General features: G+C 42.8%; 1 protein-coding gene across 4 annotated transcripts in view; it reads left to right on the plus strand.

The window, feature by feature from the left end:
* Positions 1 to 5,079: 5,079 nt before the first annotated feature.
* Positions 5,080 to 23,740, plus strand: part of LOC136588398 (leucine-rich colipase-like protein 1) — a 68,895-nt gene continuing 50,234 nt past the window's right edge. The window contains exons 1-3 of one of the 4 annotated variants that reach the window (XM_066587580.1): positions 5,092 to 5,234; positions 9,090 to 9,209; positions 12,572 to 12,694. In XM_066587580.1, coding sequence (XP_066443677.1) covers positions 5,154 to 5,234; positions 9,090 to 9,209; positions 12,572 to 12,694 — 324 coding nt within the window. In that variant the 5' untranslated portion in view covers positions 5,092 to 5,153. Of the gene's footprint in view, positions 5,235 to 9,086; positions 9,210 to 12,571; positions 12,695 to 23,740 lie in introns of all 4 variants that reach the window. The other 3 variants (XM_066587571.1, XM_066587599.1, XM_066587589.1) reach the window with 3 other exon arrangements.

The following is a 23,740-nucleotide window of genomic DNA, read 5'->3' on the forward strand; positions in this document are numbered from 1 at the left end:
GAAATAATCGCCAAGACATGCCTGTGAGCCTCTGTCTCTCCTTGTATGGGGGGTGACGGGGGGGTCACACGTTATTTTCTTTTTTCACTTAAAATGTATTACCTAAGCTGTTTAGTTATGTTGTCTTAGAAAGCTTAGAACACAGATGGAATATAAGAAACTTAGCAGTTTAGACAAGTTCAAAGTTTAATGTATTTGCTTACTGCTTTATGTGGGGCACAATTTATTCAGAACAAACTACACACCAATACCACTGACCTTTTCCCTGTCAGACTGTGTAGCATCACATCAAACCTGGATTATATCCCGGGCATATACTGCAAGTTAAGGTTTTCCCTCTTTACAACCCCCCCCCCATCTAAATCCCAGACCAAAACACACTCATCCTCAAAGAACATCTAAATACCGAAAGAATCTAGCACCAACACAAAACTCCACAATACAACACCAAATGGCTGAAGAAATCAACATCGCCACTTTTAATACTAAAGGATTAAATTTACCCCAAAAAAGGAGCCAAGTCATGTGGCTTTTAAAAAAGCTAAAAGCACAACTAGTATTCTTACAAGAGACACACCTCAAAGGCGAAAGAATACCCAAGTTCCCAAAAAGACCATTTGACAAATGGCACTTCAACAATCACCCCACGAGCGCATCTAAAGGAGTAGCCATAGCACTCCACTCTTCTATTCCATTTATTCTAGAAAATAAACTTGTAGATTCAGAGGGCAGAATGCTTTTCTTAAAAGGCAAATTATACACTGAAACAATCACTTTAGCGAATCTTTACGCACCAAATAAAAATCAGATCCCCTGGCTATTAGAAGCTCTAAATAAACTTAAAATATTTGCAGAAGGAAAAATAATTCTCGGAACTGATCTCAACCTTACTTTAAACCCTATCTTAGACTCTTCCTCTGGGAGATCCCAAATACCCCAAAAAGCAAGGAAAAAACTTCTACATGCATTACAAGAGATCCAAGTCATAGATACCTGGAGGACATTTAACCCATCAACCAAAGATTACTCCTTTTACTCACAGGTACACAAAACACACCAAAGAATAGACTACCTTTTTATGTCCTCATCTCTAATGCACCAAATAAAGAATCCCTGTATAGGAAACATAACAGTCTCCGATCATGCCCCAGTAACAGCATCTCTCACCCTAAGGGGATCAACACGCAAAAGCTGGAGTTGGAGATTAAACGAGGCACTTATAGAAAACCAAGAAGTAACCGAAACCATATCGAAAAACTTAGAATTTTTCTTCAAAGACAATATCCAGTCTTTTGACAAACACCCTTTAGTGTGGGAGACCCACAAGGCGTACATTAGAGGCCTTTTTATATCATTAGGCGCAGCACATAAAAAACGCAATCAAAAAGTCATCGACGACCTACTCACACAAATATCCTCTCTAGAGCAAAAATCAAAACAAAAAAGGCACAAGAAGCCCAAACAAAATTAACAGAATTAAGAGAGCAACTGAAAGACATACTTAACAACAAATTCGCAAAATCTATGCTCTACTTTAAACACCAGCTTTACTCACATGGCAACAAGGGAGGCAGACTCATGACCTCATTAATTAAAAAAGCCAAAAGTAAAACACATATATCCAGCATTACAGATCACATGGGAAACACGCACAACAATTCCACCAAAATAGCCCAGATCTTTCAAGAATTCTATAAAGAATTATATAACTTAAACAATTCAGATAACCACAAAAATGAAGACAAAAAAGAAAAAATAGAGAAACTCCTATCCTCTTTAACTCTCCCCGAACTGAGCAGCAACGAAGCCTCTGAATTAGCAAAACCAGTCACCATCGAAGAACTGACACTAATACTAAATAGCTTCCCTTTACACAAAAGCCCAGGCCCAGATGGCCTCCCTCTGGTATACTATAAAAAATTCTCAGAAATATTATTACCACAACTAGTCTCCACGTTTAACGCTCTATTGAGTGGAGCACAGCTGCCCAAACAAACTCAAGAAGCTTTTATTACATTGATACATAAAGAGGGGAAAGACTCCCAACTATGTGGCAGTTATAGGCCTATATCTTTATTAAACCAAGATATTAAAATATGGGCTAAACTACTTTCCAGCAGAATTAATAAAATCACCCCAAAATTAATACATGAAGAACAATCAGGATTCGTGGCGGGACGCGAAGGTAAAGACAATTCAATTCGTCTCCTACACATTATAAAATACGCACAACAAAAAAAAATCCCACTAATATTCCTAGGCATTGACGCGGAAAAAGCCTTTGACCGCGTAGATTGGTCTTTCATGCACGCCGTGCTAGAAAAATTCAACTTCCCACCTACATTAATTCAAGCAATATTCACACTATACTCGAATCCTAGTGCAAAAATAAAAGTGAATGATATATTCTCGCCAACTTTTTCAATCACCAACGGCACTAGGCAGGGCTGCCCCCTGTCCCCTACCCTATTCATACTTACACTGGAAATTTTGCTACAGATGGTAGGACAGAGTAATGAAATCAAAGGAATAGAACTGGACCACTACTCAATAAAAACAGTAGCATTTGCTGATGACATACTTTTCATCCTAACAAACCCAGAAGAAAGCCTCGCTAAAATTAACAAAATATTACAAACATACAGCTCAATTTCGAACTTTAAAGTAAATGTTTCAAAATCTACTATATTAAACATTACCATCCCGCCATCAGCCGCAAAAAAACTCAAATTAATCTCTCCTTTTAGCTGGGCTGAAACCCATATAGAATATTTAGGGATCCTCATAACAAAAACCCTAGAAAACCTATATAACAAAAACTTCGCTCCCCTAACAGAAGAAATAGTAGCACTTCTTCGAACATATGACCTGCCATTCCTTACTTGGTTTGGCAGGAAAAATCTGATCCAAACATATATCGTACCTAAAATACTGTACAAACTACAAATGATACCGATCCACTTGCCAAGCTCCTTTTTCAAACGCATTAAATCATCACTCTCCAGATTCCTATGGAACAGTAGAAGACCCAGACTTTCACATAAACTCCTAGCCCAGAGAAAAGAGCATGGAGGCATAAACCTCCCAGATATGGAACAATATTATAAAGCAATACAGCTCAACAGATGGCTGGAATTAATCAAACCCTCAAAAAACCTAATTGTAAGTGCACTAGCACAAGCGTCATATGGAAAATCCCTCAAAGAAGATCTATGGCGCCCCCCTCATAAAACCCACATTAAACCCCCCCCCCACGACCTTCTCTTGAAAGGAATATGCGAAACATGGGCTTCTCTTCAAAAAGAAATAGCTCCCCATCCATCCCCCATAGCACCTCTGTCCCTTGTACCAGAGTACCTAGATATGGATTTAGACAAACACACTAAACAGGTCTGGAGTAACCTAGACAAACTTTCAATAGCAGACCTTTGGTCCCAACGAGACCTTAAAAACACACATCTAACTGAAAAACTGCTAGCTTCAATACCGGGCCTTCGACTCAACCAACTTCAAACCCTACACATAACCAAAATCTTCGACAAATTCAATAAAAGGTTCCCATCGACACGTCCTCTTACAGATTTTGAGAAAAATGTCGAAACTCGAACTATTCAAAGTAGAAAATTAGCTCTCCTAAAAAAGAAATTCATAACCCATCAAGAAACATCTAGACCAGCATACATCAGATCCTGGGAGATGGAGCTCGGAATTAACTTATCAGACAAAGAGGTGAAATTCATATTGAACAACTCACACGGATATTCTAGATGCACCAAATTACAAGAGAACCACTATAAGCTTATCCCTAGATGGTATAAAACCCCTGAGTGGCTTTACGCATATAAACTCTCTAACACAAATCTGTGCTGGAGATGTAATGAGCATGTAGGCTCCTTTATGCACATATGGTGGTCATGTCCCCGAATTAGGCCCTTTTGGAGCCAAGTCGAAAATAAAATACGCGAAATAACCCGCAGATCATTTACTCTCCACCCGGAACATGTGTTCTTAGCAAAACCGTCAGCAACCTATAAGCCCTCAAAAACCATTCTGATTACTCACCTCATATCAGCAGCGGAAGCTATAATCCCTCTAGCATGGCTTCAACCAACAGCTCCCACTTACACGGAATGGATAGCGAAGGTAAACGAAATTTGCCACTTCGAAGAAATGACAAGCTGGTCATGTAGAACACACGAGCAATTCAAAAAAATATGGGGCCAATGGCCAGGCACCCCCTCCTCTACATCCCACTAAATGGCATACAGTCTCTTTAGCTACAATTTAATTAATTTAATTCAAACAGAACTTGCATATCTCACTCGTCTCATGATTTTCTTTTGGAGTTAGAGGTTATAATATAATAATAGATGTTCTCCCCCCCCCCCCCTCCCTTCCACACACCCTTCCTACCTTCACCTTTTTCACCATCCCAACCTCCGTTAAAGAAAAAATAATCAAGAAACGTTTTGCTTCTGTAACAATTAACATTGTTCAACTATTTTTCTCTGTAACAAATGTTTATTACAACCCTGTCGGTTGAACTTGTACATGCCTTTCTTGAATAAATAAAGAATAATTAAAAAAAAAAAAACATTAAAAATAAGCCAGGGGGCATTATTTTTTGGAGAGGAGATCAGGCCAGGGACACTATTATTAGGCTACATTCACAAATACAGACCTATCTTGAAATGGGCATCAAAAACAACATTCACATGGGGCGCAAAATGCTGCTGAGTATTGGCAACAAATTCTGCAGCTTTCTGCATCCAAAACAGTCAAAATCGGCTTCAATGAGGATTTTGACTTGAAATCAGCTGCGCACCTAGCTTTTAATAGAAATACATTTCTGGTATACTGTCATTACATGTGATATGAGTTCACGTGGCCATAAAGCATCACATATTTGTTTTCCCATCATAGAGATAGTCAAGAATATTTAAACTTTACTAACTGGAAGAGCAGGTTGGATGCAGCGTGGGACAGTAAGCTCCGGGCGGTTTACATTCTTCCTAATCATAAGACTTTCTGACATGTGGCTGAGAGAAGTATTTACCTGCCATCTGCACCCAGCATCCTCCAGTCTCCTTGTCTCCACTTACAGGCTTGCTGTAAACGTTCAAGTCGTGGTCATACCTTTCATCACTGCAGATATGGCCCAACATCGGATTATGACCATCCTGCTGTTTGTGTGCCTATCGCTCTGCTTTGAGGTCGCACAGTCTAAATTGAAGGTAAAGTAAATTCTTTATCAGATTTTGTATTTTACACCTTGTATATTTGCAATTATATAGATAGTTCAGGCTTCTATATTTAGATTCTCTCTGTGTTAACAATAGGGAACATTTATTACAAAAAGCTGAGAAAAGAAATTATATATACACCCCGACAGAGGCTGGAGAAGCATTTCTAAGGGCCCCTGCACACTGGCGTGAGTAATGCATGGCACAATATTGCTCTCACAAACCTTCCAAAACTCCTGAATGCAAGGCATTTTCACATGAAAGCAGCCTTGCATCCCCGTGGGCCTGAAGAAATCCCCCATAGCAAGGAGAGAAAAGGAGGTGGAGCTACAGGGATCTCCTAAAAATCTCCTTATATTTGGAGATATAGGGGGCAGGGCTAGAGGGCTTGCCGGATAGCGGGGTAAGGCTACATCCCTTTGGCCCTGCTCCTCTCTTGACTAGAGAGAAATCACTATAAAAACCCCATCTAGCCCAGCTCCCTATCTCTCCAAATATAGGGAGATCTCTAGGAGATCCCCTGTAGCTCCACCCCCTCCCTCTCCTCTCTATGGAGGATTCATTCAGCCCCGCAGGAATGCAAGGCTGTTTTGCGATCTTCTCCCATTGATTTCAATGGGGCTGGTGCTGCTGCCGGCCCCATTGAAAACAATGGGCGATATTGCTAAGAGAAAGTCCATGCTGCAATTTGTTTTCTGCATAGCACCGTAATGCAGGTAAACATTACAGACGTTAATAAACACATTCAAAAGAATGGGTTTCATATTTATGCAAGATTGTAATGCACAAATCCACTAGGAATTTGTTTTGATGGAGAAGTAGTAGATGGAAGCACAGAGGGCAAATAATGCTGGAGGCTCAGTATATTGCATTTATATATCTTTGTAGAATGTCTTGGACTCCGTGTCCATGTAGCTAATAATGCTGGGGGTATCAAAACCCGTGTGGAGATTGTCATGCAGTGCAGAATTTAAATCCACGGAATGACAATTAAGGCACTGGATACGCTGCGGAATCCACCTCTAATAATGCATTCCACACCAAAATCTGCATTAAAATCTGCATCAAATTTCTTACCAAATGGTGCCGTTTTTGGTATGGATTTTCTGCTGTGGAATGTTCGCTGCAGATATTCCCCAGCCAATACACCCCATGTAGATATAGCCTTTGGGCTTTTATCCACTAGCGTTTTTTTTAACTCTGCAATTTCGCAGCGATTATTTTTATTTTTTCCCCCAATGAGACTTTCTAATGTTAAAATCGCATCACACAAAAAACACAAATTTGTGCAACACGATTTTTGTGCGATGCAATTTTAACATTAGAAAATCCCATTGAAAAAAATGCAGCGAAATTGCAGCGTTAAAAAAACACTAGTGGGTAAAAGCCCTTACTGTAGAGGCAAAAGGCACAATGAGGGGAGTGTAAGCGCAGCAGCGGTCCTGAAGGTGAGGGACAGATCTCCGTCAGGAACTAGTGGAGGCAATGGGACAATTAGGGAAAAAAAAACTAGATGCATACATTGCAAAGTGCCCCCAATGGATGTATTTGTCATGCGCCACATTTATTATGACAGCTAGAAACTTTTTACACCTCACAAAATAGTTTTGAAAAGTGTGTAGAAATTTTTGGTATTAATTGATTAAATGGCTATAAGGGCAGTTTCACAAGGGCGACACAATCGAGCAATTTTCTTACGATGCGATGTATGTGAAGCCCATGCTTTCCTATGGATTCCTTCACAATAGTGATATTTTGTAGGCTGCTACATTGTGGGAGAAATATTTGTGGGTTGCTGAATATTCCCATGATTTGCGATGTTTTTTAGCCCATGTTTCCCTATGGAGCCTTCCTATGTGTTGCATCATGCAGTGCGATGCAACTTTTAAAGCAGGAAATCCTACTATGTCCCCTAACATAAGCCCTAGCTGCAGTAAAAAAAAAAACACGCTATATCACCTAAGAGGCGCTGCCCTGTCCGGCATTGCCACTCTTCTCCTCTGAAGATCCAGCTGACTTGCTTATAGTGTTCTCCCACGCTTCCTGGTCAGGAGTTCAAAATCCCCACCACCAGGAAGCGCTAGCTCTGATTGGTTCTTTGAGCTGTGGCTCTGATTGGCTGAACCACGACATTCAAGAACCAATCACAGCCATTCAATGCTGTAATTAGTTTATTGAGCACTGGCTCTGATTGGCTAAGCTTCGGAGGCTCAGATTTTGCCCCCCTGACAAGGAAATACTGGAGTGAGATTGCTCCAAATTTCCACCTTTTTTAAAAGATTGCAATTCTTAAATCTGTTTAAAAACTTTATTTCACTCAAACCCGGCCTCCTTTTCCAGATATTTTTGAGAAGTGGCGTGAGAGGTGTAACTTCTGTTCTTTATAACACAAATCAATAGTAAATTTGTTTAAACTGAGTTGCACCAAAAAGTGATACTCATGCAGAGTTCTGGTGCATGGCCAGTAATAAATGTGTCCCAGCATCAATCGTTCTGCCCCACAGTGTGTAAATGCGGAGGCTACATTTTTCTCTATATTTGCGCCTTACGTATATGGCATATTACTCCAAAATATTGTCTAATAATCTGTGGGGCACATTTGTTAACCACAAATAAGAGCCATTTGTGCCTTTTACAACATTTTGAAAACTGGACTATAGAGTGGGTGTGGCTTACTGCTTGGCCATTTATGACTGAATTTTTTTTTTTTTTTTAAGTAGCAAATCTCAGTCCAATAGACAGATGGTCAAAAAACCAGATAAACATCTCTAGGCATTTAAGAAATCATCAAGTGTATCTACATTATATCGTATTTTGATCAAATCTGTCTCATATAATGACAATGTTGCTTCCAGCAAAACTGACTTCAAAGAATTCCCTCATAGCAAATGTCCCCAGCAAAGGCTCAGACTGGCCGCCTGGAAACCTTTTGGACCGCGACAATAAACGCACCCCATATAACAAAATGCGCACTGAACACTTCAATTCATTGTCACAAGATGACGGTTGTGATATAGAAACTGGCAGGCTGCCAGCCATATTGTTGTGTGTGTCAGACCTTAGACCTATCTCAGCTCTCTATAATCCCATGTGGGCCTGTGGCCTTTTGAATATTCACATTTAGAAAGGCAATTCTCCGACATTTCCCTAGGTAATAGGGAATAAGCCCTTCCGTTCTTCTGGCTCCACCTGTCTGTTTGGTTTACAATTAGCATGAGGATACCAAATTGTGTGACCATTTACTTGTTAATGAAGTCTAAGGAAAATCATTCACCTAGGAGCTGGGTTCTCACAGATATTCTGGCTCCAACATTCAAATTAGAGGAACATTTTTTAATGAGGATTATTAGTCGTTTGAAGACCCAAGTCAACATGAAGTAGAATTTCAGAATCGGGTGGGCCAGCTCAAAACACATCAAAACTCATTGGAGTGCAGGGCCCAGAACACCCCAAATGGCATGGCTGCGTACCTGGTTATAATTTACGTGTCACATTTTGTATCGCTGAATAGGTAAAATCATGGCTGTAAATATGCCAGGCATATATTCCCAATCAGGGGCACTGCTTATCTCGTGGGGAGGGCAGGCATGTGGCAACAAGATCAGCAGGAAGTCCAGGGTGCTGCATACATCCAGGGAAATCTTTTATAAAAGCTCCTTTCGCAGAGACTTCAGTGACATGCAGTAGATTCTTCATGGAATCCGGGAGGTCGCTCCTCCTTCTGGGAACCTTAAGGACATTCCGGGTGACAAGTATGAATCGCCTTTACATCCTGCTGTGACATAAATGTGAAACCTTATAAACAAATTCACTAAACATTTATTTCTTGTGTTTTACATCTAGAAGGATGGAGACCCATGTATATATAGTGCTGATTGTGAGAGCCGGTGTTGTCACAGGGATTCCCCTAAGGGCTCTGGGAAATGTGTCCTAAAATCCTCGCCAGGTGTGAGATGCTACGGCCCGGTGAGTACCTGTAAGCCGCTGTTGTACTGGTTTCTCTCCCATGCACTCAGTATAAGGGCTCATTTTCACGGACGTATGCATAAAATGTGTGAGTCGGGGTATCGCTGTGTATATGGTATGCACTACGTGCGGGTAAGATAGGGCAGGCCCATCTTTTCGCAAAAGTACAAATAACAGCCGGGAAAAGAGGTGGTGAAAATGAAACCACTGAAATCCCATAGAGATCCGTGGTTTTGTTTTGTCCCGTTAAAAGGCAGTAAAAGCGGAAAAAAACACGATCATCTGAATCCGCTCTAAAATAAACCATGCTGCATATTTTTTTACATGTGTTTTATGCACCATGAATAACACCAGTGTGAGTGGGACATGCGAAAATCAATGTATTTGAATTGCTACGATGCCCCGGGTATTATGCTGCGTAATACGCAATTCCAATATGGTCGTGTGAATGAGCCCTAATTTCTTGTTAAGATGGGCTTTAAACTAACAGATCCGTGAAATCCTTCCAATGTGAAACTGCATGAGTGAGAATTCCCACTGGATGACCTGCAGCTCGGATCGCAGAGCATTTAATACAAATTCAAAGTAATGCTGATTAAGCCGCAGATTTGGGTGCTGAATCTGTGCCCAATTGTGCAACTATATCTAACCATGTGAACGCAGCCGGAGGGCCTTCTGTCTGTTTGAGGGCTTATTCAGACAACCGTATATCGGCCGCGTATTCACGCCGGCCGATGTACGGCATCCCTCTCTGCAGGGTGAGGAGGCTGGAAGAGCCAGGAGCAGTGCACTGAGCTCCCGCCCCCTCTCCGCCCCTCTGTATTATTTGCAATAAGGGGAGACAGGATTGGGGTGGAGTTAATTCCTGGAACTTAGCCCCGCCCCTGTCCCACCTCCTCTCATTGCAAATAGTACAGAGGGACGGATAGGAGGCAGAGGGGGTGAGAGCTCAGAGCACTGTTCCTGGCTCTTCCAGCCTCCTCCTCCTGAAAAGAGAGGTGCCGTATATTGGCATGCCAAGATCAGTCGGGGAGCCACCAGTACCAGCCTCACCCCTACCAGTATGCGCAGGCATATGATGGCCAAGCACCCCACAAGGTGGGACGCAGGCCGTTCACCGCCTCCGGGTCACACCACTGCCTCTCCCCCTGCGCCCCAACCTGCCACTCAGATCCAACCCCCCTCTCAGGACACAGGAACGAGCGCCTCCCAGCCTGCACCAACACCCTCACCTCTGCTATTCTCGGCCCCATCCAGCAATGACTCTCAGTCAGTGCAGCATTCATCTGTCGCTAGCGCAAGCCTTGGAGCGCAAGCGCAAATACGCCGCCACGCACCCGTGGTCTTCCCATCACGGTGTTCTACCTATCTGGCCCGAAAAGCAACCCAGACTAACTACAGCATGGCGTGTGTGGCGCAGCCAACATGTATTTCCTCTCACGTAACTTCAGCTATCCGGGGCACTGCAATGGGATTTCTTTCCGTACCGTCTGTGTGTTCCTGCTAGCCACCCATGCAGCGGGTGCACACAGCCTTGCCATAGCGGAGTTGTACCTGCCTGGCATTTAAAAAAAAACCAGAAGGTCTAGGGCATGGCATGTGGGCCGCAGCCAACATGTATTTCCTCTCACGTAACCTCAGCTATCCAGGGCTCTGCAATGGGATTTCTTTATGTACCGTCTGTGTGTTCCTGGGGGCCACCCATGCTGCGGGTGCACACAGACTTCCCATTGAGGTGTTTTACCTGTCTGTCCCCAAAACACTGACATACTTGGGTAGGGTGCAGAGTGCAGATGGTTTACCCCTTGCGTTGTCGATGATGTATCCAACACCCAAACAGAATGAGTAGTGTGTGGACACATGGAGTCCCCATTGGACACAGGGTCGTGCAGTCATGTAACCCAGGAGAAGAGGCAGCGGTGTGTCCCACAGGTAGTGATTTTGCTTGGTTGGAGGTAGTGTGGTGCTTAGCTAAGGTATGCCTTGCTAATGAGGGTTTGTCCGAAGTAATAATTGTTAGGGGGGGGGGCACTCTTGCCGCTATTGTGGCTTAATAGTGAGACCTGGGAGCCTGAGATGCAGCCCAGCATGTTACTCCTCGCCTGCCCTATCAGTTTCTGTGTCGTTTCCATCACTTTTGTAGGTTTTGCAGATTTTCACAAATGAAAACCTTAGTGAGCATCGGTCATATACAAAAATGCTTGAGTCGCCATTGACTTAAATGGGGTTTGTTACTCGAAACAAACTCTCAAGCATCGCGGAAAGCTCGACTTGAGCAACGAGCACCCGAGCATTTTGGTGCTCGCTCATCTCTAGTCAGTGATCATTAGTTGGTTGATGATACTTTGACAGGTTACTATGACTTGTAACAGGGTGAGAGGTGTGGTCTGGAGTGGAAGGTATGTGTCACAGAGGTTATTAGCCTCTGTGATGTAGTTTGGTCCTCTTTTACTCCAGGCCAGATCTTACAACCAGTCCAGCATGCCATTTAAGGAGACAGGTGGAAGTTAGAGAGAGGTGTGTGTGCCTGGGAGATTCAGGCTGCAGTTAAATAGTGAGTTCCTTTGTGAGCAGAAAGGCGCTGTGGACGAGGCGCTGCGTGGTTCTAGCAGGACCCCTGGGGTAAGCCTGCCCTTGGACTAGAGTCTGAAGATACTGAAGGCAAAAGGACCAGCTGCGTTCTGGACATCCACAGATCTGTGCAAACCTATGGACTTGTATGGTCTCCTCAGCTGAGGATTTACTCGCTTCACCTACGGACTGTGGACGGTTAAACTTGAAAAGAGACTTTGTTGATGCCATCATTTATTATTTCTCTGGAGACCCAGTCATCTATGTTTTCTGTTAAAGATTATATGAATAAACCCAAACAAGAAGAAAAGTGACCGTTTGGTGGGCTCTTTAACCCCCGCTGTGCTACAGACTGTAATTATCATTTTATAGCTCAAAGTAAATACTGATAATGAGACCATATCAGTATCTGTCCTACAGACATGTAGGACTTATAATCTTTATCATTCTTTGTGGTTTTCCAATTTGTCCATAAAATATGTTGGCCGTCTGTGACTTTTACAGATAACTTGTTCAGAAAAAATAAATAAAATTCAGCTTGGCAACCCTGAAGTGAGATAAGCAGGAAGTCTGCATGTCCCTGACTGCCTGCCATATATCCAGCCACCAGGGCCTTACAATATTTGTCTGGGCTCCTTTCAAGAGGTTTCAGTGACATTGGGCAAATTTGACAACCCTGTCATAAATCTGGGCGTTCTCCCCTTTGTCTGGGAGGCACACGGACATTATGGGAGAGTTAACAAGCATGTAATAATCTTCACTACCTTCTATTTTGTCTGTTTTACATTTAGAACACTGGAGAGCCATGTTTTCGCAGTCACCAATGTAACAGCGGGTGTTGCATGCCTAGCGGCTCCATGTACAATGCAGTATGTGAACTAAAACATGACAAAACCCAGGGATGTATTGGTCCGGTGAGTACCTGCATGCAGCTGCTGTTTTGGTTCTCATCCACACACAGAATAAAGTGCTGCTTACACTGGCACAATCGCCTGCCTCTCAGACCCCTGGAATTAGCGCATAAAATAATAAATAAAGAGCATATTCCCTAACCCTGATGGTGGGTTAAGGGATCTCAAAAGGGTTCTTTTTGCAGGAGAGGCTTTTCGGATCCCTAAAAGCTCCAACACACTTGTATTTTTTTAACGCTGTGTTTTTTTAACACGAATGTCAATGGGACTTTCTAATGTTAAAAACTCATCGCACAAAAATCACAAAGCACAAACTTGCGATGCGTTTTTAACATTATAAATTCGCATTAAAATTTGCTTTAAAAAAAACGCAGCGTTAACCCTTTCCAATCCATTTATTTTTTCTCATTCATGAATGAGAAAAAATACATTCTCCCTTCACCCTCCTGATCTGACAGAGTTCAGGAGGGTGCCGATGCTCACATCATCATCGGGGGAATGCGGAAGTAATATTCCCGCATTCTTCCTTCAGCCTCCCGGCTCGGCGATCATGTGACAGCTGACGTCAGGTGACACCCGGCGGTCACACGATCGCTGGGCGGAATCTCTGTGCATTACATAGCGCTAAATGAGCGCTATGTAATGTGTAAAGGAGAAGGCAGAAGGGGTTAAAACCCCTTTCTGCCTTCTCCTCGGGGGTCCTCGATGAGGACCAGTGCAGGAGTGTATCTGCACCTAATGTGTCTAACGATTGGGTGCAGATGCACCCCTGCACTGCAGTGTCAGGCTTCTCCCGACATCACAGGTATGGAGGAAAATGATGATGTCGGGACAAGCGCGACATTGGATTGGAAGGGGTTAAAATAGTGCGTGGGATCCCTAAAAGTTGAACACAAGAGTTCCCAAGGGTGTAAATTATAGGAATGATCTACTCTATATATACTGATCACTTGCAGCATTCATATGTGATACATATGAGGTTAAAATCTACACCTGACTGGAGTCTTCTGTATGCTTTGAGATGTATATGGGGCTCCCACTATATAGGGATGATACATAACAATTGCTCATTGCACACATGCAAAAAAAAACAACTTTTTCTTTCAATTTTTTTTTCTTTCTTCTTTTTATATTTGATAGAAGCCAACAATATATTATGACATTTCTACTGACCCTAGTTTAATACAAGGGCATATATTACTATAGTATTTTGCTTTATATACAGCAATTCCCTGTTACACCCATGCATGATGCACAAGGGTTTTTATTTCATAACAGATGGGAGCCTCTGTCATACATGAAGGCACTTCCCTTGCTTTAAGGGCTTATTCAGAAGACCGTATATCGGCCGGGTATTCACCCCGGCCGATATACGGCGTCTCTCTCTGCAGGGGGAGGAGGCTGGAAGAGCCTGGAACAGTGCTCTGAGCTCCCGCCCCCTCTCTGCCTCCTCTCCACCCCCTCTCCGCCCCTCTGCACTATTTGCAATGAGAGGAGGTGGGATGGGGCGGGGCTAAGTTTTGAGAATTAGAACTTGGAGTTTTTCTTTCATTTTGGGGGCGTGGTCTGGATGGAGCCGATGGTGGACGTGCTCTGAGCAGCTCCGCTACCAACATCAGCCAAAAGAAACTTACAGCCAGCTGAGGCCATTAAAAATCTACACAGAAAGGTGAGAGAAGCTTACCTCCACTCGATGATGTCCAGAAAAAGAACGGGGAAGCCTGGTCCGAAGCGCCTTACAGACTTTTACCCAGCGCGTGGCCCTGAAGAAGAGGGAAACAAGATGGAGGCGTCTTTATGCAGTGCGGAGAGAGAGTGGGAGATGGAGGTGGCTGGACCGGAGGACACTGCAGAAAGAAGCAGCGGGTAAGCTAAACACACCGAGCCCCTCATCGCCGCTACCTGGTCACCGCGACATCTTCATACCTCCCCCTTCATGGTCTCGGAGTCCTACAGAGAAGCAGTTGGAGGTGTGGGAAATGGCTGATCACCGGAGCGCAGCAGAGGAGGAGGGAAGCACTGGGGAGATGTCACCATCTTCTCCCCCGCAATTAATACCAGGCTCAGAAAAGAGAAGCATATGCTCACTTAAGGAGAGCCCAGAGAAAAGGCGCCCCAGAAGGGAGAAATCCTCTTTTTTCCCAGACCCAGCGACATCAGAATGGTTTGGGGAAGAGGATGCTTCAGACCCTGTACTTAACATTCAGTGTTCTAACCAAACAGCCTCCGAATGTTTCATTAGAGATATGGTAATAGCTCTAAAAGGCTCAATCAGAAGAGATCTAGCTGAAATGAATACAAGGGTCAACAACACCATTGAAGAATTAGGGGACAGAGTAGATCACCTTGAGAACAAGACGGGAAAGATTACCAGCTCACACATTGAGCTTATTGATGCTCATTATAAGCTGGAAGAGGAATTTGAATCCCTAAAAAACAAAATGGCAGACCTTGAAGACCGCAACCGCCGAAATAATATAAAGTTCAGAGGAATAGCCGAATCTGTTAAAACATTAGATCTAAATAGATATGCCCAAGATCTTATTAAAGCTCTCCTGCCAGACTCTAAGATATAGAAAAGGATATTGGACAGAATCCATAGACTTCCCAAACCAAAAAGCGTCCCTGAGAGTGCACCTAGAGACGTAATAGCAAGGGTGCACTTTATCACATTAATGAAAAAATCCAGCGCCTTGATCGCGGTTAAGGATTTGGTAAACTTTCAACTGATAGAAGAGATTGGTGATGTGGATGGCAGATTTCTAGTACTGATATGCAAATTTGAAGGTTTCCTTGTCACTCTGGTCAATATTTATGTTCCCAAATCCAGACAACTGAGATTCTTGGGTGGAGTGACAAGGAAAATAAGAAAAGTTCAACAAGGCTCATTAATAATATGTGGGGACTTTAACGCTACAGCAAATGAAGCCTTGGACTCAAGTAATACAGGAAGAAGCAGAGGGTTTAATTTGTCATCTTGTATACATAATACTGAGCTTCTTGATGCCTTTAGAGCCCTGTATGTAAATTCCAGAGAATTTACCTTCTACTCATTTAGACATGTCATTCTCAAGAATCGACATGCTTCTGGTTGATTTTTAAATTCTTAATAGAATACAAGAAGCAAAGATAGGTGTGACCTCATGGTCCGACCATGCTCCGATCACACTAAAACTGAATAGGCTCCACGCTTTAGTCATTGGAGAAATAACACTTTTCTGATGAAGATCCCAAAATACCAAAAGAAAATTAAAGAAACGATTATAGAGTAGTTTCAACTCAACAACTCCCCAGAAACATGTCGATTCACACGCTGGAATGCCCACAAACCAGTGGTGAAAGGTGTAATGATACAGCAGGGCTCCATCTACAAAAGAGAGAAAATTGGCCATCTCAAAAAGACTATAGAGGAAAGGAAATCTCTCGAACAGTCCATCTGATCCAATCCTTAACCTACCTTACCGAACTTAGAGCAATCAGACTTAAGGTCCGTAATATTTTGATAGATGAGCATGAGAAAAATTTAAAATCTATTAAAACAACTTAATATACCACCAACAATAAAAACACTAAATGGATGGCCAATAAAGTTAAACAAAAAAGAACTAAGACTAAAATCACCTTCATAATCGATCAAATTACCAAAAACAAAATATCTAACCCCATAGCTATAGCTGAGGAATTTAGAAAATTTTACGAAGCACTATATCACCTCAACAAGGACCCAACCGTAGTCCAACCTACAGAAGTAGCCATAAATAACTTCCTATCCTCTTTACAACTCCCTAAGTTGACAGATACAAAATTGGGAAAATTAAACTCACCAATCTCTACCCAAGAGATACTCCAAATTATCAACAAAGCCAAGAGGGACAATGCCCCTGGCCCTGATGGTTTTTCGTATGAATATTACAAGTTATACAAAGACCATCTAGTATCTCACATGTGAAATCTATTTAATAAAGCAATGTCGAGGGGCTCATTACCTCCTGAAATGCTCCAAGCAAATATTGTTACAATACCCAAACCAGGTGAAGAACCCTCATCCCCCTCGAACTTTAGACCTATATCACTTTTAAATAATGATACAAAAATTTACACAAAAATTCTCTCCCTGAGGCTTTGGCAAGTCGTTCCAGACCTAATCCATAGCGACCAAATTGGCTTTGTTAAGGGTAGGTAGGCGTCGGATGCAACAAGATGACTGCTGGATGTTATGAGCGAGTTAGAGAGCTCTCGAATGCCTTCTCTGCTCCTCACTTTGGATGCGGAGAAGGCATTCGACAAAATACATTGGGGCTACGCTTTCTCCGTGCTTGAAAAACTAGAATTTAAGGGCAATATTATGCTTGCCATTGGCTCTATATAGGGCACCTTCGGCTCGGGTTCTCATTAATGGAGTAATTTCCAAATCATTCGACATTACTAACGGAACAAGACAGGGCTGTCCCCTTTCGCCCACGTTATTTATACTTACAATGGAACCATTAGCGGAAGCAATACGAATGTGTAGCAAAATCAAAGGAGTGCCCTTAGTGAATAGACAACATAAAATTGGATCATTCGCAGATGACATCGTATTAATGACGTCTTCCCCTTTAGAATCACTTAGAGCAGCCTCAGATTTCCTAAATCAATTCGGGACAATTTCCTTTTATAAGGTTAATCCAACTACCGTATATACCGGCGTATAAGGCGACGGGGCGTATAAGACGACCCCCCAACTTTCACCTTATACGCCGGTAATACAGTGGAGAAAAAAAAAATCATTACTCACCTCCCCCGGCGTTCTGTCGTGCTCCGGCAGGATGTCGCTCGCTCCTCGTCCCCGACGCAGCATTGCTTTCTGAATGCGGGGCTTGAAATCCCCGCCTCCAGAAAGCTAATACACACGCCGTCAGCCAGTTACAGCCATTCAATGACATCATTGAATGGCTGTGATTGGCTAAAACACACGTGGCTTCAGCCAATCACACTATTCAATGACATCATTGAATGGGTGTGATTGCTAACACACGTGCACCTTCAGCCAATCACAGCCATTCAATGCTGTCATTGAATGGCTGTAACTGGCTGGCGGCTAGTGTATTAGCTTTCTGGAGGCGGGGATTTCAAGCCCCGCATTCAGAAAGCAATGCTGCGCCGGGGACGAGGAGCGAGCGACATCCTGCCGGAGCACGACAGAACACCGGGGGAGGTGAGTAATGACTTTTTTTTTTGTATTACCGGCGTATAAGACGACCCCCGACTTCAGAGCAGATTTTTCGGGGTTCAAAAGTCGTCTTATACGCCGGTATATACGGTAAGTCAAAATTATTACCAATTAACTTACATCCTGGACTCCAGAAATTAATAAAGGTAGAATTTCCATCCAAATGGCACCCCTCGGGCATCCAATATTTGGGCACCACAATCAACTTACCACTAAACCGCATAATGGACCATAACATAGCTTTGTTAGCGGAAAGCATTCAACAAGACTTGACTAATTTTAATAAAGTAGAGCATTCCTGGCTTGGAAGGATTGTCATTTATAAAATGATGGTCCTACCTAAAATTTTATACATCTAATAATAATTAAATAATAATAATAAATTTTATTTGTATAGTGCCAACATATTCCGCAGCGCTTACATAGACAGGAGGGATACAGAAAGACAAAAGAACAAACATTTCAGAACCGCGGTTACATAGTAATCAATTGATGGAAACAATAGGGGTGCGGGTCCTGCTCCAACGAGCTTACATACTACAAGTAATTGGGGGATACAGAAGGTAAAGGGGCTGGAGATGTGCACGGTATGGCGAGGTGGAGAGTGAGCGATGTTATACACAGACAATGGTCAGACATTTAGCCGTGTGACGGCAGAAACAGTATGACTGCAGGAGCGGTTTATGATGGCTAGCAGGGAGTGTAATCGGTAGGTCAGGGAACATGTTATCAGGCGAAGTACAGAGGGGTTTGTTTAGGGAATGCGGTATGCCCCCCTGAAGAGGTGCATTTTTAGAGCACGCCTGAAGTTCTGCGAGTCCTGGATTGCTCGGGTAGCCTTTGGTAGTGTGTTCCAGAGGATCAGTGCTGCTCTGGAGAAGTCTTGGAGGCGGGAATGAGAAGTTCGAATTAACGGGGCGCTCAGTTTGGTTTCGTTAGCAGAGCGGAGAGCCCGGGCTGGTTGATGGATTGAGATGAGGGAGGCGATATAGGTGGGCGCTGCACTGTGGAGGGCTTTGTGGATGAAGGTAGCGAGTTTAAATTGAATTCTGTATTTAACAGGCAGCCAGTGCAGTGACTGGCACAGGGCAGAGGCGTCCGAGTAGCGGCTGGACAGGAAGAGGAGCCTGGCTGCCGCATTTAGGACGGATTGGAGAGGGTAGAGTCTGGTGCAGGGGAGGCCGATCAGCAAAGAATTGCAATAATCAAGCCGAGAGTGGATGAGGGCAACAGTAAGCGTTTTTAACGTGTCCACGGTGAGAAAAGAGCAGATTCTTGAGGTGCAGCTGACATGTCCGGGCCAGAGATTGGATGTAGGGGGTAAAATAGACATCAGAATCGAATATGACCCTATGACCCCAAGGCAGCGGGCATGTTGTCTAGGAGTTATGGTGGCGCCACACACTGAGATGGAGATGTCAGGATGAGGTCAGTTAGTGGAGGGTGGAAATACCAGTAAGTCAGTTTTAGAGAGGTTTAGTTTTAGGTAGAGAGAGGACATGGTGTTAGAGACAGCAGACAGACAGTTGGTGATGTTTTGGAGTAAACGTGCAGAGATGTCACTGGAAGAGGTGTATAGCTGGTTGTCGTCAGCATACAGGTGGTATTGGAGGCTAAATCTCCTGATGGTTTGTCCAATAGGGGCTGTGCAGATAGAGAAAAGGAGGGGGCCGAGGACCGAGCCCTGGGGGACCCCAACAGCAAGGGGAAGAGGAGGGGAGGTAGAGCCAGCAAAGGAGACACTGAAAGAGCAGTCAGATAGGTAGGAGGAGAACCAGGAGAGGGCAGTGTCCTTTAGGCCAATGGAGCGTAACATACTGAGGAGGAGTTTGTGGTCAACAGTGTCAAATGCTGCGGAGAGGTCGAGGAGGATCAGTAGGGAGTAATCACCCCTTGATTTGGCTGTCAGTAGGTCATTGAATACCCTTGTAAGGGCAGTTTCTGTCGAGTGAGGTCGAAAGCCAGACTGTAGGGGGTCTAGGAGAGAGTGCTCTGATAGGTAGCTTACAAGGCGGGAGTAAACCAGTCGTTCTAGTAGTTTGGAGATGAAGGGGAGGTTTGAGATGGGTTGGTAGTTAGCAGCATCAGTCGCGTCCAGAGTTGGCTTCTTTAGCAGTGGGGATATGATGGCGTGTTTGAAGGAAGAGGGAAAGATGCCAGAGGTCAGAAAGAGGTTGAATATAGTGGTGAGATGGGAGATGACCACTGGGGAGAAGAAACGGAGGAGGTGAGAGGGGAGGGGGTCGCTAGCGCAGGTGGTGGGGCGAGCAGAGAAGAGCAATTTGGAGACTTCTTCCTCTGTCGCTGGTCTGAGTACAGACAGTGAGCAGGAGCTAGATGCAGTGGTGACAAGTCTAGGGTCAGGGCTAGTCTGGGATTGGGAAGCTATTTCCTGAACCTTTTTAGAACATTAGCCTTAAAATGCAACCAAAAACTGCTGAGAAGTTTGCAAAACAAGCTCATGTCCTTCATTTCGAACAAGAGACCAAGATTGTCTGCAGCCATCCCGTACAGACCTAGAAAGTTGGGTGGATTGAGTGTCCCTAACCTGGTCGCCTATTATGAAGCAAACATCATCTCCCAACTGAGACCATAGGGAGTTTCTCAAAAAGGAATAAGCTGGCCCACTATTGAGAAAAGCTCCTTGGGTAACAAATCCTTTAGAAATCTTTTATTAGCCACGAGCATCAACATAGAAATAGGACCTATGAGAAATCCAGTAGTCCAAAACGCCATAAAGACATGGAAGCATCTATTACATATCACAAAAAAACACTTCCCCTGAACGGAGATACCCCTCGCATTGGAGATAATTGAATTTTGTATAAATGATCCCAACACAAAGAACTGGAGAAGTAGAGGTATTAAGATGGTTTCGGACCTGGCTGACAGAATTTAAATTAAATCTTTTTACTGTCTTCAGGAGGAATATGGGCTCCTAAGTTCAGACTTTCTTTTATATTCCCAAATTAGAAGTAGCTGGCTGCTTGTTGCATCAGGAGTGACCTCCTTGCCTACTCTTCTGGTCAAATACCTTTTCAACTCCTCCCCTTGTAAACTTCCCTTGAAGGATATCTATGAGCTTTTCTGTGGTGGGGGAAACTCCACACAAAGCCCAAAAAAGAAGGCACATCTCCTCAATTGGGAGAAAGAGATCATTCTCACAAACTCAGTGGATCAAAGCGCATAAATGGGCAAGTGAAGCATCGCTATGCGCTTCTCTGCTGGAGGTTCACTACAATACACTTACTCATTGGTATAGATCTTTGGTGAGATTAGCAGATTTTTTTCCCTGGAGTCTCCGATAGATGTTGGAGAGGATGTGGGAAAAGAGGCTCCCTGCTACATATATTCTGGAGCTGTCCAAACATTTGCTCTACTTGCCAGGAATTTTTCAGTCTCATAAAAAAACATAACTGGAGGGAAGATCTCTTCCTCTCCGGAATTAGCAATCCTACTATTAGGTATAGAGAACATTCCTCGGAGTTTTAGAAAGTTAATAGCTCACGGACTCCTGGCCATAAAACTATTGATAGCAAGGAACTGGAAATCCCAATATTCCCCTTCCCTGACAGATATAACCCAGCTGCTGTTGCAACATATGGCCATGAAAAGGATTTTCGTCCTCAGGCAAGATAGAGTTACTAGATTAAAGAAGAGTGGGCTCCCTGGTTGGATTATGTTCAATTAGACCATACGAACATTAGATTAGACCCCTAAAAAGATTATTTCTAACCATGTTTTACATATATTGCGGCACGCAGCAGGACATGAAGCTGTTGTAGATTAAACTGGCGAATTATAATGCTAATCCTACTTTTCATTCCCTCCTCTCCCCCAACCGCCCCCCCTTCCCCTTTCATAAATTACAAATTTAACTTGTTTCAACAGACAAAGTTTTGTAATCCTGTGCATATCTCTGAATGAGAAAGATATTAATATCTGTACTGCAATTGCGAATATTTTACATGCATCAGTCTGTTATGCTTAACTTCAATAAAAAAAATATTGAACAATAAAATGACAGATATAAAAAAATATATGACATTTTATTTATTCTCCTGAAAAAAACTGTGGGGACAAAATACTCATGACACCTATGAACCTTTGCAATCTTGACATAGTGTAGGAAAACAAAATGTTCCTCAAAATTTTAATAATTAATGTTAAATTTGTACTTCTCCTAAATAGTTTAAAAAAATAACGTTTTTTCAAATGTGCTTCCAGAATAAAGTAACCAGATGGAAATATATAGCTTATCAAAAATATGTACAGTATGTTTGCACATATTTGACATATTGCAGTTGAAAAAGTGAAAAAATTACAACTTTTCAATATTTTCCCAATTTTGGTGCTCTTATTAAATATTCACAAATTCTATGGGTCTGTTTTTACCACCTAAATGAAATACAATATGTGGCAAAAAAGCAATAACTTGGATATGTAATGCCTTTTACAGAGTTATTCTATGTTAATGTGACACATGTCAGATTTCCAAAATTTGGCCTGGTCATTAAGGTGCAAACAGGTCTGGTCACTAAGCAGTTAACCATGTTATGCATTACATTTATAATATATGCCTGATTTCTATTGACGACATAGTGTTGTCTTTGGGAGGCTGATTTTTAGAACACTATGGCTTACCTCAACCTACTGTACACAATGTGATACAGTCTTACAAAATAGAGATTACCTTAGAGAGATCAGTTACAACACAATATTCTTGGTTCAAGTATTGTCTAATAATGAAAGTTTTTGAACTGCAGAACAGTTTCAAGTTTTAGAAAGTGTTGAGAAGGGCACTAGACAAGTATTTTTCCAGAATGCTTCTAAATCTACTAATAGCAAGAATATGGAATACGGAAAGATCAGGGGTTAGCCTTGGCTGTCGCTTGTTCTGGCATTGCTGCCACATACCTAAATGGAGATAATGTAGCTCATTCTGCTTTTAAACTGCCCTTAAATCTGATGCATGTAACGATACCTCTGTGCAACAGATCAAAGCAGAGTAATATGGCACAGATGCTGAAAGAAACTAAGCTAATAAAGATGGAGTTAAAATGCTCATAAGAACACTGAAAGATAAAAGGGGAAATGATGGCTTAAAGGGGGGTGTTATGGTTCTCTTAGCTGGAGACTTTCGGAAAACTTTTCCCAGTCATGCCCAGGGGAACACGAGTTGAAGAAGTAAGATTCTGTTTAAATTCTTCATATTTTTGCTTCATATTCAGAAGCTCACCATAATACCAAATATGAGAGTTCTTCTAGGAGCTCATGCTTCCAATGGGCATTTTTCTGAGATGTTACTTAAAATAGGAGATTGAGAAAACTTTACACTTGAAGGTAAGATCATCATAACACCAAGCTTAGCCATAGTGGTGACATCTCTTACAGAATTGACTGCTAAGGTGTACCCTGAGATCTCTGACATCGTAAGCGAAGCCCATAAATTGGTTATGTGAGCGTGGGATTGTAACTCCCAAAAATGTCAAAGCAGCTGCTATTAATGATCATTTGTTGAATTCATTTGAAGGAGAAGAATTGCAATATGATCTAAAGATTCACTACTACAAACTAATGATGCAGTTAACAATCCCGTGGAATTCCTAAACTCCCGTCACCCAACCCTTCTCCTCCCACATAACGTCTTTCTTAAGATTAGCGCACCAGTTAGATTACTAAGAAACCTAAACCTTCTGAAATTATATAACGGCACCAGACAGCAAATAAAAGTTCTCCACCGAAATGTTATCGAGGCCCCAGTAATCACTGAATGTGTTAAAGGGTACACTGTATTCTTACTAGGAATACCGTTACTACCCACTGAGTACCTATTT

The sequence above is a fragment of the Eleutherodactylus coqui genome, chromosome 1 (genome assembly GCF_035609145.1).
Source record: "Eleutherodactylus coqui strain aEleCoq1 chromosome 1, aEleCoq1.hap1, whole genome shotgun sequence".
NCBI lineage: Eukaryota > Metazoa > Chordata > Amphibia > Anura > Eleutherodactylidae > Eleutherodactylus > Eleutherodactylus coqui.